At 38.9% G+C, this 17,392-nt stretch overlaps 1 protein-coding gene across 1 annotated transcript; it reads right to left on the reverse strand.

The window, feature by feature from the left end:
* Positions 1–8,590: 8,590 nt before the first annotated feature.
* On the reverse strand, positions 8,591–9,202 carry LOC138020729 (forkhead box protein L1-like). The gene has a single exon (XM_068867663.1). It carries the CDS (start codon positions 9,200–9,202, stop codon positions 8,591–8,593), a length of 612 nt encoding a protein of 203 aa, XP_068723764.1.
* Between the last annotated feature and the right edge of the window lie 8,190 nt (positions 9,203–17,392).

The following is a 17,392-nucleotide window of genomic DNA, read 5'->3' on the forward strand; positions in this document are numbered from 1 at the left end:
GATTCAATAGACAAACAACTTACTATGAGTGAACGTTTCGCACCCTTAAAAACTTTCAAGAACGGTTGAGTTTTATCTAGCATTCTGGGCTCTTGTTGGAAAATTTCTCGTTGAATACCTAAATTTCGCACATCGCCATGGTGAATTATCCACCTCCCAAAAACAAGCAATGATTTCGCTAATTGAAAAGAAAGATATAAAGACAAAAGACTTTTAAAAAACTGGCGTCCAATCTCGTTAATAACATGGATGTCAAAATTGCATCTAAAGCAATGGCTATGGGGTTACAATCAATCTTACCCCTCCTTGTTCATCAAAGCCAAAATGCGTTTATCAAAGGAAGACGCAATAAGAACAACCGAAAATTTATCTTCCGGTTGCCGTCCGCGTCTCAAAAACGTGCGTGCTTAAGCTCCCTATTCACTCATGGCTGCGAGGTTTTATGCTTAAATTTGGACATTAGAAATATCCCTTGATACTTATGAGACAAAGAAAACATAACTGAGCAGTAAAATTTGACCATAAAGCCTGGTAGCAGGGCCTGAATATTGATTTATCGTACGTGGCCTATTAACAGTTGCAACAACCTTAACATCCGCAACAATGAAATGCAGAAGTGATCTTTGCCCTTAACTGGACAATTTTCTGTCAGTAATTCTCAATTCAAATATATACATCTATTTCATTCATCGACTGCGAGTCCTTTTACGGGAACACATGAGCCCACCAAATTGACCTGATTCAGACTGTGTGGCTTACATTGTACCGGCATTGCAGAGGTGTCGATTAGTGACAATTGCTTAAATTGTCCAGTTTAGTGCAAGGATCAAATTTTCCATTTCGTCTGTAACCCGCACTTCAAATGTACACTTTCATTTCATTCATCCGCAACAATGTTGTGGTAAAAGTTGTCACGTGTTACATCACGCTAAAACGTTTAACGCAACGTTAAAAGTTGTCCCGCGATACTAGTAGTACTAGGGAGCTTAAGCACGCGCGTTTCTGAGACGCGGACGGCAACCGGAAGAGGACATTTCTCGTGCCAGGACATTAGTGTCTCCCAGATTTTTAAACGAATTATCTGTAATGGAGAAAAGATATTTAGCAATGTAAATGTGGTTGTCTGAAGACAAGTTAAAAGGGAAAACAGCTCACTTCCGGTTGCCGTCCGCGTCTCAAAAACCCGCGTGATTAAGCTCCCTAGTACTTTTGAGCCGCCGACGGCAACCGCAAGTGAGTTCTTTTGGAACTTGTCTTGACACTACCAGTTTTCTATTGTTAAGTATCTTTAAACTATTACAGACCATTAGTGTACAAATGTGGGAGACACTACTGTCCAGGCATGTGAAATGCTCAGTCCGGGTTTCCGTCCGTGGCTCAAAAACGTCGCGTGCTTAAGCTTCCTAAAGAGACCCTTATCATGCGCCGACGGTAACCGGAAGAGAACATTTCGCACGCCAGGACAGTAATACCTCCCAAATTGTTTAACTAATCATCTCTAATGGAGAAAAAAGACTTCGCAACATAACGGTGGTTGTGTAAACTCGAGTTAAAATGAAAAACAGATCACTTCCGGTTGCCATCCGCCACTCAATTGCGTCTCACAGAATATCTCAGGTCTGACCCGATGCTGCAGTCGGAACAATGTAGGGAGTGAGGTGCCCGGATTACGGAAAATTTTTTCAGTTTTCAAAGGAACGAGGCATAATACAATGTATACTTTTGTTTTTTAATGAGGTGCAATTGAGATGCAAGATGGTTTTCTGCTTGCAATTGCACCTATGGAATAGTGATCACGAATATTATTTCTTTCGTTGCTATAAGGTTTAATCTCTGGAAAGTTCGGTCTCCAAATTTTTTGATACGCGTGAAAAACTTTTCAAGATACATGTTACATGGTAATGAGAAGATACGCGATGGTTTTGCATCTATACAATGGATCGAAGCCGGTTGTTGTTTACCAAATCGTTAACCTGCCCAGTTGACCTCGTGCCGTAACATTGTTGCACAATAAACAACACGTGGGTTTGCTGAAGTGTTATAATTGTGCCGATTCGAGTTTACAGTGTAAAGATCTCGAGTCTTATACTGGGAATACCCTGAGGACTGTGAGAACGCACTGTTTTCAGACACAAGGGAGTAGGTCACTAGGAGCGGACGAAAATCACCGAGTCGTTACAGCCGTGAAAGATACCACATTTCCTTCCCCCGAAAATCCCTCTTCGTCTACAAGAAAAGGAGAAAGCTACAATCATAACACTAACAGTGCAGAGATTCACGCAAAGTTTCCAACAGTTTGGGAAAGCCCTATCAGAACCTTTAAACAAGCTTACATGAAGAAAGTAGAGGAAGAAAAGAAGGGAGGCTCTATAGACTACAGTTCTAGCATTCCTGCGGAAGTTGATAGATAGCAAAGAGATCTCATGGTTGTAGACTATGACAAGCCGAGGAGGTGTCGTTTGGCATAAATAGATCGGGATCCGAGGAAAGCAAGAGAATTCAGAGCATTCGGTGTGAAAACTCCTTAGGTTCAGGCCATTTATTGGGACGGTATCTATTGACAAACGTTCTTTTTGTTGTTCAAGTGTGCCACCAGTGAGGATCTGGTGGGCACATTAATGACAATAAGTGACGTCAACGATATTTTCTCTGCAGGCGATGTAATTTTTCTCGTAATTTCTCTCGAACCACAATGGAGTGATTTAGCTCCCTATGAAAACAAACAACAAAAACGCAAACAGCGGGCAGTTGCGTACGTTAAGGCGGCTCTAACCGGTTTCAACACTTTGAAGAGACTCCGTCTTTAAAAAGGCTGGCACTACACAGTGTATCATGTAACAGCAATGTTATGGTACCATATGAAACACCGATTATTGCTGAACAAGATGCGGTCATTATTGTGACGTAATAAGTTACCTAGGCAAGGGGAAAGCCGTTGGCTTTTGTTACTCATATATGAAAAACAATCTATTATTTTTGCTGGAAAGTGATCAGAAGGCCAAAATGTAACTTTCTGCAAAGTTTAAATTCCGGTACTGCAGAATCAGAGCCGCCATTAAAAAACTCACAGAGTTAACGTGACTCTGAATCTGAATTTACTTTTAAACTTTGCAAAAAATTTTAATCTTGGCCTTCTGATCACTTTTCAGCAATATTAAATGGGGGTCAGCGGGTTTGTTTTTGAGATAATGAGCAACTAAAGCAAAAATATAGCGCGTTACTCCAGGGCTTTCCAGTTGCCACGGTGACTCATTACGTCACAGTAATAACCGCATCTTGTTCAGCAGTATTTGTTGTTTCTTATGGTACCATTACATCGCTAATACGTGATACAGCGTTGTTGTGCCAAACTTTCTAAGACGAACGTTGCTTGAAAGCTTTGAAACTGCCGTGAGCCACCTTAAAACTATGGCAATGCGTTTATCCTAACCTGCATCTCTCTTCGAGAAACGTGCTCTATATCTAAAGCAAACAGGCACGGAAGTTATAAAAATCAAATTAAACTCTTTTCTTTGATTTTTGACAAAACATATATTTTGGCTGAATCTTACTAATCATGTCCAACAATGCTGCGAGCAATGCACAAATTGACGTCTCAGTCTATCTCATATTGTCATAGGTATCAAGAAAAAAAGAGCTGAATAACGCAAAGGTTACGTCACAGCTCAGCGAATGGGAACGTGGGCTCAGGCTCGCGTGGTTTGAAATGGCGGGTATTTTATTTATTTATTTGTTTAAACTTAAAAATAAGGTGGCTTAGAATTTGGAGGAAAGAAATAAATATCTCGAAAAATGAAGTCCTGTCGAACGTTGAGAAAAACGCTTTTCTTTAATAACTTAGAACTCAAAGTTACATACATGCCACGTGGTACTTCTCATCATTCCTGTACGTAAACTTGATGATGAAAAGGAATCCATTGAGTTCTAAGGTCCATTTCTTGGCATAAACCAGACAAACAAAACGTGAAACAAACTGAACGGAAAATCAACACGTACAAACCACAAAATCGGATTCCGGGGTTAAAGTCTCGCGCATGCGCATACGTTATTCAGCTCTGTTGTCAAGAAACATAAAATTGCACAAAAACTTTTGTTGAACGCTGACCAAGTTAACACCATCGATCATGTGTCAGTGCCGTGTTGATTTGACAATAGGTGGTTTTCAAGTTACGTCATCGCCGCCATATGTTGGTGGACAAAAACAAAAGATCGATCTCTCATTAGCTCCTTTTATTCGTCCACCAGCAATTGTGTCTCTAGAGCTTGGCTGCAAGCCATCTATAGAGGAATAGAGCATAGCTTATATGCGAAGTGGCAAACGCAGGCCCAGTAGAAGAGCGTCCGAACTGGTAATCGGAGGACGCATAGAAGGACTCGGATTTTTTTTCCGATTATCCCCGAGTTATCAACGAAAAAAATCATTTCTTCATTGCTTGATATATTAAGATAACAGGAAATAATTGACCTAAAATCTAACACTTTTTTTTTATTTGTGGTAAAACGCAGTTCATACTGGTGTTTTCTGCTTGGCGTAAAAAATAAGCTAAATTTCTTCAATAGCTGATCATCAGGTAAGAGAGCGGATCCCCATGCCTCAACAGTGTTGTAATATTTATTTTTAGTTTTGCAAAGCTATTTTAAGTTCTCGTTCCCAATGTCGTGTGGTCAGATGATCAAGTTCGGGGGAAGTCCGGGGATGAGATTTTCTCGCTGTGTCGCGTAGATGCAAGCGTCCAAATCTGCAGCTATAGAAATATGAGATCACGTTTGTCAGTGTGTCTTTTAATTGTAGTCTGAGCGCAATGAGCATTCTAGAGAAGATTCGTCATTTCCTAAAAAGGAAAGGAACTGGTGCCAATAAAGGGTTTGACAAACAAGTGGCGAGACTGGCATTGCAATGACGTTAGGCATTACTTTTTGCCCGTACATGTGTGTGTGTTTGTGTGTGTGTGTGACAGTGGAGCTTTTGCCCATTCATGCAATCTAGTCTGGAATGGTAATAATATCAATAGCAATCTAGTCTGGAATAGTAATACTATTAATACTACTACTACTACTAATAATAATAATAATAATAATAATAATAATAATAATAACAATAATGATGACGATAATAATTATAATACAAATAAGCATGAACTCAAATCAACAGAAATCAAATAAAATCAGCAACGATAAGTCAAGTTTCTAATTGACCAATCACTACCGCGTATTCCATGTGCTTTGTGGGCCAAGTGACCCAGCATCCAGGATCTTGTAGTTGCTTGATGTATCCATCATCATGTTGTGTTTAAAATACAACTAGAAGAAAAACTCTACATTGTGTGTTGTCTTTCGAAATTCACAAGGATCTAGTTTAAGAAACAGATAAGTTAACAAAATCAACTAATAGCAAATCGTACGTTGAACTTCGTTGGAAAGCAAATAAAGCAAAGATTTTAAGGTAATAAATACTTTATGTTGATAAATGTCACTTTCTGAGCGGGGATTATCATTGCAGTTGCGAACATCTCAGCCATTTCCAAAGAAGCCAGCAAAATCCTCACTCTCAGTCGCTCAAGGCCAGTCCAAACGGCTTGAACCTTTGCTTCAGCATCCATTCGATTTTGTTGCCGGCGATCTTAAAAAGTTGTTGACTGCTGGAGTAGGCAAACGATTTCAACACATCATCATCATCGATTCAACTTCGATTCAACATGTTTAAACACGGTTGAAAGGGGGCAACCAAACGGTTTCAAATCGCTTTTCAACAAAATCGAACGGTTGTTGAATCAAATGTTTAAGTCGTTTGCCCGAGGCATCAGATTCACTACAACCAAACTTCAAAAATATACGTATTCCATATATTTCTCAATTTTTAGCACACTTCTGTTCCAGCTAGCAACAGTGAAAATTAGTGATACGAGAAATTTGGATCTCGAAATAATACTCGTGAAAATTTGTAAATAAGGTGATTATTCCTTTGAAGGCTCTTCAGTTAAACTAACAACGAGACGTGCACCTGTATACTTAACCCGCTATATTCTGGGTTTATCACCCATTGTATTAATATATTCGAAGAAGTATATATCACATTTACGCGAAGATGTTGCCAAGGTTTTACCCAGCAGCGGAGGTGGTTAACGAAGTGACTGTATAAAGATTCATGTAATTAGTAATCTATTAATGACCTCTTGTCAAATCGCTCCCTACCAGTCACCATTGTTGATGCATCAAGCGCTTAAAGAGTTCCGTCAAGATACAAACCAAATATCAATCAAATCAAAAGTGGTTCTCAGCTGAGCAATCCGTTTCATCTTTAATGTGCCATGGTTAGCAATTGTAGACGCGTCTGAATTTAGAAGGCCCGGTTCAGACGCCATACTTTTCATGAGCCGAACTTAATTAATTCGAGTTTAGACCGACACAAATTAAGAAAAGTACGCCTGTTGATTCAGACGTCGAACTTAATTGGCTGCACAGCCGTTCCTAATCCATTTCCAAGAAAACCAATTCACTTTGTCAGCGGTAAACATGGTTTATGCATTAAAAATAATAAGTTCGGCACATGAAGAGTTCGACGTCTGAATCAAAGCCGATCCGCAACCGTGCTAAAGCCGAAATTCCCGACTAGGCCTGGCGAAAAAAATGACTGAAACGTTCCAAATTAAATTAGCCCTTCTTAATTTCTAGTTGCTTAACAAACTAACTAAATTAAATTGTAACTGGCCTATTTCATGACTCCCAAGCTTTTTGTTTTGAATTTCAGGAGATTCAGTGTTCATAAACTGGTCCCGTCTCAGTGAAGTTTCACTTCATGTAGCTGTACCAGCTCTTTCTCTATCCATGTAGACATTTTCACGAGTTCCCACGTTGAGCATTTCTCGGTGATCGTGAGATTAATGCAAAATATGTTTAAAAAAAAAAACATTTGATTGTTTCTGACTGTGTGCAAACTAACGGAAAACCAGAACAATGGCGGAATCTTACCACGCGGCCAGAGAACAATAGTCGTGTGACTATATGCAAGAGGTTTAAATTCTGTTTTTAGTCAGTTTTTTCTTCTTAATTATGCATTTTCTTTTGTTATTCTAGGCTTATTTAACTTAAAGCCCTGTTGGGTATTCGACGCTCAGAAACGCTGGGCTTAATAACGCAGCGGGGAAGATTGGAAGAGCAAATTGAATTATTATGACTATCGAAAAGCCTAAAACACAGACTGGTTTCGACAATACTGTATTCTTTAGGAAACTAAAAGAACTTTGTGAGATCATGTCTTCATAATGTAGTTTAAATCCGCACAAATGCAGAAATTTTTGAGCTCATGTGAATTGGTCGATCACATTTACGCTGGTTGATCCAGCAGCGGATTAAAAAGGGTAATTTTTTAACATTGTAGTCAGAGTAAAAACAGCTGTCTGTCCGTTCAGTGTGTTCAGCAGATCTTTGCCATTAGCGTTGCATCCCTTGGAAGTGCCTTTGACGTCATCCATTTATCTAAAGAACTGAATTTAGCGGGTAAAATGTCTTTAAAATAAATGTTTCGGCGCAGCCAGTGTAAATAAACTGCCCTTAGGCAACCTGATTTTTTTATGTCAACGTCATGGTGTTTCAATGGCGCAAATTGCTATCGCAAAACTATCGCCTTTTCGGAGGGGGGTGGGGGGAAAGGGGTGTGCACTTTTCTAAATTTCTGGAAGATTTTTCTGATCCTCGTTCACTTTCTAATTCGTCGGTTTTGCTTTTCTTAAATGTTAATCACTGTATTTGACACAAGTTTATTGGCCTACTGAGTCTGCTTTAGTTAAGTGGTAGACGATCCGAGCTACCTATTAGAAGGCGATACGTTCAATTCACTGTTGGGAACACTCGACGCGTTTTCGAGATTTCCAGCTAAAGTTGTTATCAAAATCATCACCGATATACCTCTTCCTTCGGAACTTACATCTCTTTCTTAGTAATTGAAGATATCTTTAACGATTTGTCAGAAACTTTATTTCATATTTAGAAATCCGGCTGTGGTTCTTCTAAGAATTGCAACTTAATTCATGTTGTTAAAAGTAAGTTTTTGCATAAACACCATTCAACTTTCATGCGCTTGAAGATATACTGTGACAGAACTACAAACTGATGAAGTTGGTGAACAAAACAAGAAATTTAAAGTGTTCAAAATTAATTTAAATTGGCCAAAAACGTTAACGCAAGGTGAAGGTTACACTTGATAAGAAACAGGCTTTTTTTCGAAATTATTTTAAATATTAAACTGCGTAAAAAGACCATTGGAATAAAAACAACCTATGAATTGATAGTTACTGAATTAATGGTAGGCTAGTTTGTGCTTCCTGTTTCTTCGTTGAATTTAAAGATATTCTTTTTATGTTTGGCCAAAATTAATCCAACATACAAACAAATGCATTGACGATTTGTTCACTCTAGAGATTTATTGAGGAATTTTACTATTGGTGTACATGTTGTGGCTATATAAAATTTTTTCTATAGTTTACAAAACGTTTTGGAAAGTTTGTTTGCTCTACTTACTCTACGTTTGGTGGGTTTTTCGTGGCTTTATACAACAATATGGTTGTTTGCATTTTAACAAGTTGAGCTGTTTCTAATAAATCCAGCGGTCCCTCGGAAAATAAGGGAGTTGCCCGTAAAGTTCAGGTAGGCCTTGTCTGTGGTAGTGGAGAGATGATCCATAGGATGACAAATACGGCTGGGCTGACTTACAAATATGGCAAGTAGAAATAACACTAGGCATTACGAACTGGCTTTCAGGTGTGCTGCGCGTAACCTCCAAGGCGATAGGCGGACCACGGGCAAGTTTTCGTCTTGAAAAATCACCGCAGCTGAATTCTGCCAAAAAACTTGGGTGGATATGCCAATAGCACCCCGCCTTATCCATCGCAACCTCTCCCCTCTGAAAACATTCATGCAGCGACAGATTATGGCGGACTGTGTTCTTCCAACGCAAGCGATTTTCTGTAAATTCAGGATAGTTATCTTGAATGAAGCTGTAGATCTCAGCTAAGGTGGCTCGTTTGCGGGGCGAACCCAGAATCGCATAAGAGATGATCTCGATGTAAGATAACGGGGACGAATTTCGCTTTCTTCTTGGCTTCTTTTTCTGTGACCGATTTACGCAATCCCGCTTCTCCTCTTTGGGAACATTATGCGTCCTACCGAACATCTTTTCCGGATTCAGATGATCGTGTCTCTCCATATTCTTTATTACCCCTTTACCTTAAGTGAGATGGGACTCTCTATTTTTCAATCGGGTCTGTACACTAGCTGTTATTTATATCTGTGATCTGAAACACGCCCTTTGTGCTGTGTAATGACATAGCAGTCAAAGATAAATCACACGTGTAACACTTTTTAATTTTTATAAAAGAAAAGAATAAACTTAGAAGAAAGAGAAAGGATGTTTAATAAATCATGACTTTAAATGGCTTTTAGCCAGGGTGACAAAAGACATTAACTTCCACTATTTACAAGTTTTCATTGGGGTTTTAACCTTTTAACAAACATCTAAAATTGCAATGAGCCCTGCTTTAAACTCAGTCAAAAGCCTTCACTTTTAGAAAAAAACAAAACAACACACTCTTAGCCGCGTTTATCAGACGTGCTTGCATTCCATTTTTTGATATGATGTTAAACTAATCGGTAATAGGCAACGCAGGTGTATCAAAGGTTTCCTTCCGGTTTATTTTGGAAGATACATTTAGATAAAGCCAATTAGAGTCTTCTCTTCAACTAAAACAAAGGCGCACACCATGAACTTTCGCATCAGGATCCGTTATCCTCAAACAATTGATACAGTCTATGACGCAGTTAGAGATGTCAGGTCGAGAAGCGAACATGCATAAAATTACAATGCATCGAAACTTGTTTTCTATATTGGAAAATATTTGTCAAAATCAATCGTCGTTACATCTGCACATGAGAACTCAACAACATTGAAACGTGCTGTACGGGCAAATCGGAATGCGTAGTTACCCTTGCAGAACTAAGAGTTTTAATTTGATATTTTTAGTATAGCTTTATCTATTTCTGAACAAAATTGTTTTCATAAATTTTACTGAATGGCAGTGAAAAGGCCTCATGCAGCCTGAGTTTGCCCTAAGGTTAAAAGCTGAAGTTAAAAACATGTGCTTCTATTTCTTTCCTTCCAAGGGAATTGGCTCTTTAGAAATTCCAGCGAGTGTGACGTTGGGCTGCCGGTTGGTTAAGCCAAAAAAGAAAAGAAATGGAAAAATAAGGACACGCCTCCTCATGTTCTCTTTGGCCAAAAGACAAGCTGATGACACGGAAAATGGAAATTGCCTCCAAATTAAAAGCATGTTTTTTTAGTCCGCTCGCTTGCCACTTTAGTCATCAAGAGGAGGTTATAGACGACACCGTTACGTAATCTCCCGAAGTAATTTCTTTGGCAGCTGTCAGAAGCATGTATGTTCGATAAATATAATTTGTGCCAGGCGTTGTTGCGCTAGATACAAGCGAAAATGATGGAAATAATATTGAAGAGTTTCGAAAATGGCATAAGTGCAAACTGTGTTAAGTAATTTGGAAGGAATCCCTAAATTGTATAATTACCACGCGTCGCTAAACAAATAAACCTTGCTTTAGATATTGATACAAATTGACGACAAACCCGCCCAAACAGTGCATTACAACACATAATTGCTTTAATAACCTTGTCAGTTGCTTTTAAAGTGAATAGCATACTCTCGGTTTCACATCAATTGAGAAAAGTGTTAATGCGACTTGCATGGAAAAACTAACCGAAGTAAATACAAATAAAGGAATTTCTTTTCTCTGTCAGACGCCACGCGCACGAATACAATAAACTAGGGCCACGAAAGTTCTTACATATACGGAGGTACAAGCAAAAATGTTTAAGACCATGTGCTTGTTGTTGCGTTTCAAAGAGTTTATATGGAGCCTATTGTTTGAATGCACTTAGCGTGCTTGCAACTTGTGCGTGTGTCGCTAATGGTCCACAAGTAGATCGCTACAAACCGTCGAACTACCGAATTTATATTCGCCCACAGTATTCAAACTCGAAAATGGAAGAATTCGTATGACTTGCACACACTTGCGCATCAAGCGAAAAAGCCAAAGTATTTAGGGGTTTGAAAGGTGGTTTAATAGGAGTACATACTATGTAAAGTCAATGGATCTCACTTATCACCTCTATCCTTGCCTGTAATTATATAAATTACGTTCTATGTATAACTGCATTTTGCATTAGTCTCTACCAAAATAAATATAACAGGGAAACACAAACCGCAAACTATGTAAATCGTCACTGCGATTGCTGTTTTTCATACAACTAGCAATCGAAGTAAAAATACACATAGAATTTTTTTGTCTTGCTTCATTTCCGTTTTCAGCTATGAAACCCAACCAGGTTGTTTTAAGTGGGTCAGTCAGATTTCCAGACAAAAGTCTTGGCCTCGGTTGTTCAAAAGGTGGATAACGCTTTCCACTGGATAAATCACCATCCAGCGGATAAAAAAACTAGCAAAACCAATTGAGTTATTCAGTGGATAGTGATTTATCCAGTGAATAGCGGCTATCCACCTTTCGAACAACTGACCCCGAAATGTTAACAATAACGTTTTAATTCACCTTCTAAGAAGAGTTTCTCTTCGAATTTGCCTGAAAGTGTATCAGAAAAATATTTTTCTTCTGTCAAGAAAACCCCAAATGAATTTGGATCAATTTGTATGAATCTGAAACAAAACATATCTCCGTGAAATCTTTCAGTTCGAAGTTAGCCGCTGTTGTTTTGTTTTGTTTTGTTCTGTTTCAAACATTAATTTGATGTTGTGGACCCGATTAACAAAGATATGGTGCGGGAAGTCGTGGGGTCGAGACCGCGGCCGAGCCGACTCACGGTCAAATCAGTATCCGGTGACAGTTGAAGTGCGGCCTTCAAGACGACATTGAAAGGGAATGGGCTTCCAAGTAGCGTGCTATATTCAATAGCCTATATAGGCTTCGTTTCACAACATATTTAAGATTATTATCTCGTCGAGTCGTTAAAAAATTACGGCAACGTTTCGGAGACTCCGTTGGATTTCGCTACATGAGATGAATTAAATGGTAGTTTGGGTCAATCCAGATTTATTTGGATCGACCTATATTAACATTGTTGAGTCAAACGTCAAACTTAACTTCGAACTAAATGCAAAAAGCAAATCTCTCGATCAGAGGGATTCCAGTAAAAGGAAAATGGTGCGAATGAAAGCTAATGAAATGTTTACTGATGAAAACGCTTTTTGCAGCTCAAGAAAACGACGTTCGAGACTGAAAAACAATGCTGATCTTCTTAGAAAATCTGCGGATGCTCATGAGATATTTTTCAAGTAATCACCTGTGTATTATACTAAAACAATCATTCACCTCACACTTGGTAAGTAAAAGCCGCGACGTCGTCTCGGTTTTTATTCACCGATATTCACCTCGCCTTCGAAATAACCGAGATTGAATGAACAAATCAGAAAGCAAGAAACGCACTATCCGAGGTGAAACATTAAATAATTAACAACTACTCTTCGAAGAGGACGTGCGTAGTGGTGCATTTGTCTGCATTTCCTCAACTGTTTCACATGTCTTTTTTGTGAGACTGCGGAGGGTGACTCTTAATTGATCGCTTTTTTTCTGTTGTTTCCGTACCTATTCGTGAACAAGAATAGACAGAGCCTCTGTATTTTTAGTTGGAGGCAAAATTGATAGACAAACTAACTTGTGCACGTTAAAATTGCTGTGATCGAATAACATTTTACAACAGCAAGTTACATTTTATGTTTTGGTAGCTTCGGAAACTTGTAAAAGTGAATATTGAGATGACAGTGTCTTCAGCGTAGGTCATATAGATGAACTGGCTATGAAACCCCGTACACTTCAAAAACCGCGAGAACAATACTGTTGGACCGTGCCCAAGCACACTCCTTTGTCCTCGGTTAACGATTAAATTTTAAAAATTAATCGAAACATTTGAATGGCAGTCTTCTGAAAAAAAAAAGGTGTGGTTTGTGCATGGTCAGGACCAAAACAGCAAAAAAACAGAAAAGAAAAATGTCGCATTTCATAACCATCTCCACGTGTTAGCTATGTTGCCTCTTTGCTGCATGATGTTGGCAATCGCGTGCTCCATTTCTCAAATCTATTCACTCGCTCTAAACAAATTCATTCCTATTCCACTCGGTCTGCAATAAACAGCTGAAATCTTCCACAAAGAAATGTCGAGAGAAAACCAGTGGTTATTTCCTCTCTAGAACTGGTACGAAAATATGGAATGGTATCCTGTTTGAACTTCGCCAGCTCAGGAAAACACACTTCAATCGTAAACTGAACGACTTGCTTCTGAAGTTTCTTAAAATTGAGGAGATGATCATGAATGTTGATATGCGCTTGATTGATCTTTCAAAAGTATATGGCATTTCTTTAACAGTTATCCATAATATTTCAAATCATTTCTAGAGTATTAATTTTTCCCTCTTAGGTACGAGGCGCTTGTTTGCGTAATTATTGTTTGTGTAACTCTTGTAATTTCTAAGTGTCTTTTTGTTTACATGTGCCGAATCTAATGCAAGTGAGAAAAATCTATTGTTTTCTCAAATTTGCATTAGATTCGGCACATGTAACGTTCGACGTTTGAAACGGGCCAGAAAATCTAGAGCCAGTAACTCGCGAACTAATTAAAACTTTACATTAATTACCTGTTAGCCGGTAGCACTGTCCATGAACGTGTTATTTTTCTTTCGTAGCAAATGATCGCCGTCATTAATCATCTGTGACTTTTTTGTTTCCGCCTGCGAACGGAAAACGTACCTGTTGAGACCCATACTCAATGCCTCGTGTTTTGTCTAGTTTTCTCCTTTCAGTCCTGTAATTCATTGTCAGTGGGGTAAACAAGACACAGCTTTTAATTAAACCTGACAAAGAAGTTTTTTTTAGAAAGTCACTGTATCAGGTATCTTAGGCCCGGGCCAAACGTCGAAGTTCACATGACACGAACTAAACAGAGAAAAGTTTATGATGAGTCCGACGTTTGACTCAATTAAGTTCGACGAACTATATTTGGATCGAGCAACACGTTCTATCCGTCTACCTCAGACGGACAGAACGTGTAAAAGATTGAGTCTGGGATAAACGTCAAACTTCTCATGAGACGAACATAACTCACAACTTAAACATTTGTATGATAATGTATGTTTTGGCCTCGATCGGTATCGAAATATTTGTAACAGACCATGCGTATCAAGTGAAGCTATGGTAATAGACCTTTTTACCCATACGGCGGCCATTTTGATTTCTATTGTTTCGAATAGCCATTATGGGATGCCCAGGGGGTAATTACATATTAATTTGCCCCCCGGGCATCCCATAATGTCTTTCGAAACAATAGAAATTGTTTTTAAAATTGCGAGTTGGCGAGCAATGTCAACGCCAGGAAATATAAATGACAGCGAACTGAGTTATCTGTAGTGTGGATCCGGAGTCCATGTGGTTCTTTCCACTGTACCTTGAAATACCATAAAATAGGAACAAAACTCGCTTATTATATTCGGATCGCTGATTATTGTTATCTGTGAATAACTGTTGTGAAAATGATCGAAGATGGTTTGAAACTGCTGATACTGACACTTTGCTTTTGTTTTCTGAGGTTTCGTCCAGCAGTTTGTGGCCGCCGTGTCTGTTGCTCCTATTTCTGATTTAATTTGTGTCTGACAAATTGTCCCTACTGTTTATGACTTGTGCCTGAAAAATCGATTTGTGACCCAGGCAATACGATCTTCTATCAGATACTGTAATCTTTGATTTTCAAAGTAAAAGGAATGGCTGTAAATATTCGAAAATTACTCATCTTCAATCCCTATGCTGAACCTTCGATATCGATTCTGCCTCATGAAATGAATCATATATGAACTGCGGATATGAAATCAATTGAAGCTATGATCTTCGCAGTTATGAACGCAATTTTTACAATTGCGCAGAGAAGCCTGAAAAATTCAGGACTTCAACGGGGTTTGAACCCGTCGCACCGGAATCGCGAGGTCACGGGTTCAAACCATATCCGCAGTTGATATATACCATTTCATCATTGATTTATTCCTCACGGGACGATTAGAACCCACAAATGATCAGCTCCCAACGTCAGTGGCTTCATAGCGCAGTTGGTCAGAGCGTCACACTTGAATCGCGAGGTCACGGGTTCAAACCCCGTTGAAGTCCTGAATTTTTCAGGCTTCTCTACGTAATTGTAAAAATTGCGTTCATAACTGCGAAGATCATAGCTTCACTTGATTTCATATCTGCAGTTCACATGTGATTCATTTCATATACCATTTCATCATTGTTTGAAAATGTTGATACTGAGACTATGCTTTTGCTTCTGAGGTTGCGTCTAGCACCGTTTGTGGCCGAGTCTGTTGCCCCTGTTCAGTCTGATTTCATTTGTGTCTGGCAAATTGTCGCCCCTGTTTGTGATTTGTGCCTGAAAAATCAATTTCTGACTCAGGCAATATAATCTTCTATCAGATACTGTAATCATTGATTTTAAAAGTAAAAGGAATGGCTGTAAATATTCGAAAATTACTCATCTTCAATCCCTATGCTGAACCTTCGATATCGATTCTGCCTCGTGACTCAAGTTACCCAGAACACCACGTGAACTCGGTGAACAACACCGATACCACCTTGCGCGCCCTGTTAAGCAAAGTGCTTAATCAAAGCGAGATTGCTTCTCCCTATACAATATCTACCAATTTACATATTTTCCCCTTTTACGTGGGGGCTTCTAGGTTGCCCCCTGTGGGGGCAAAAGTAGTAACCCTTTTCTCCCCAATTGCACGTGGTCGAATACTTAGATCCCTTATTCTCTCTTCGAAGAATTCTTCTAATTTCTCCTGTGCGTCTCTGGGATAACTACTGTTTAATTCTTAGTTCTTATTAACCGAGCGGGAGGTCTGTATGGGAGAATCTTGACCGAGGTCGCCAGTACAGACCGAACGCAGTGAGGTCTGTACCAGCGACCGAGGTCAAGATTCTCCCATACAGACCGACCTAGCTCGGTTAATAAGATGTTTATTATATGGCCAAACAAGAACAATTTAATTCGTGTAATGTAACTGGTTTGTACTAACTGAATTTTGCTTGCCAACGGCGATGAGCTGATCTTAATTCTGTCAAAGTTTGCTCGTTATCCTCTCTTTTGTCATCATGCTGTTTGGCACTTCCATAAATAAATATTGGGAGAAGAAAATACTCAATATTTTTGCATTTTAGTTTGCATCTTTTCACCGCAAAACATTACCGGTCTAGATGCCGGTCTAGATGGGAAAATCTAGACCGCGGTCAATATCGATTTTAGCCGATCAAATTCGTGAATTTTGTAGTTCCCAGTCCTCGTAAGACAGAGCCATATAATAAATTTGGATATTAAGCTTCAAAGTCAATTCAACATGTCAACGGACAATCTGCAACACATTTTTTTGCTTTTGAATCATATGTAAAGGCCTTTCAGTATAAAATACTATCCTTCATTCTTTATACTAATTCTAAATCGTATAAAATTTTCTTATAGTAAACCGGCGATTCATGCAGTTTGTGCAAGGTTGAATCTGAGACATTATTCCATCTTTTTTATTTGTGCCCTTATTCAAAGTCTGTTTGGTCTGAATTGAAATTATATGGTATTTGTTAACCGATCACGAGATACAACAAACTCTTCAAAAGGTTTCAAAATAGACTAGCGGTAGTCGGGAGCTAACATGGTAAGATAATGGTTTGACAATGACTATTTTTTTTATGTTTTGTTCAAGACGTTTTGGCTGGTGCTTTACCCTGGCTGCCAGAGGTATTTCTCTCTATTAACTCTGCTCAGAGCGACGGAATAGGCGAAGAAAAACCTCTGGTTCAGGCCGTTGAGTTTTTTGAAAAGGCCGGTCCAATGGGATGCCGTTTCACATTTCCTGAATTAGATTTTGACCCTAGCAATTCGATTGGTTCCGGGAACTTGTCAGTTCTAACGAGTACTCTGATTGGTTTAGCAACAGCAAGTAGTTCAAACAGGTTTTCAATTGCTGTCAACCTGATTTCTCGTGCCCACTGAGGCCATAATCGAAACGTTACAAAGTTCCGGAAATCGAGGCTTTGAAGGCAAAAAAGTTCAGTGGGTTCCACATTTTTGTTGTTGTTTGTATATGTCCGCCAAAATTCAACTTCGGAATTTGACATCGAAATTTCAAATTTGAGGTTTTACTTTCGTATTCGACAACGAAGTTTTATATGGAACACTGAATTTTTAAATTTGGCATCGAAGTCAATAAGAGGAATGTACCGTGGGAATCAAAGATGCTTGTTGGTAGGTTATGTCCCGTATCAATTTACTTAGTTTTTT

The sequence above is a fragment of the Montipora capricornis genome, chromosome 10, assembly GCF_036669925.1.
Source record: "Montipora capricornis isolate CH-2021 chromosome 10, ASM3666992v2, whole genome shotgun sequence".
In the NCBI taxonomy this organism is placed as follows: Eukaryota; Metazoa; Cnidaria; class Anthozoa; order Scleractinia; family Acroporidae; genus Montipora; species Montipora capricornis.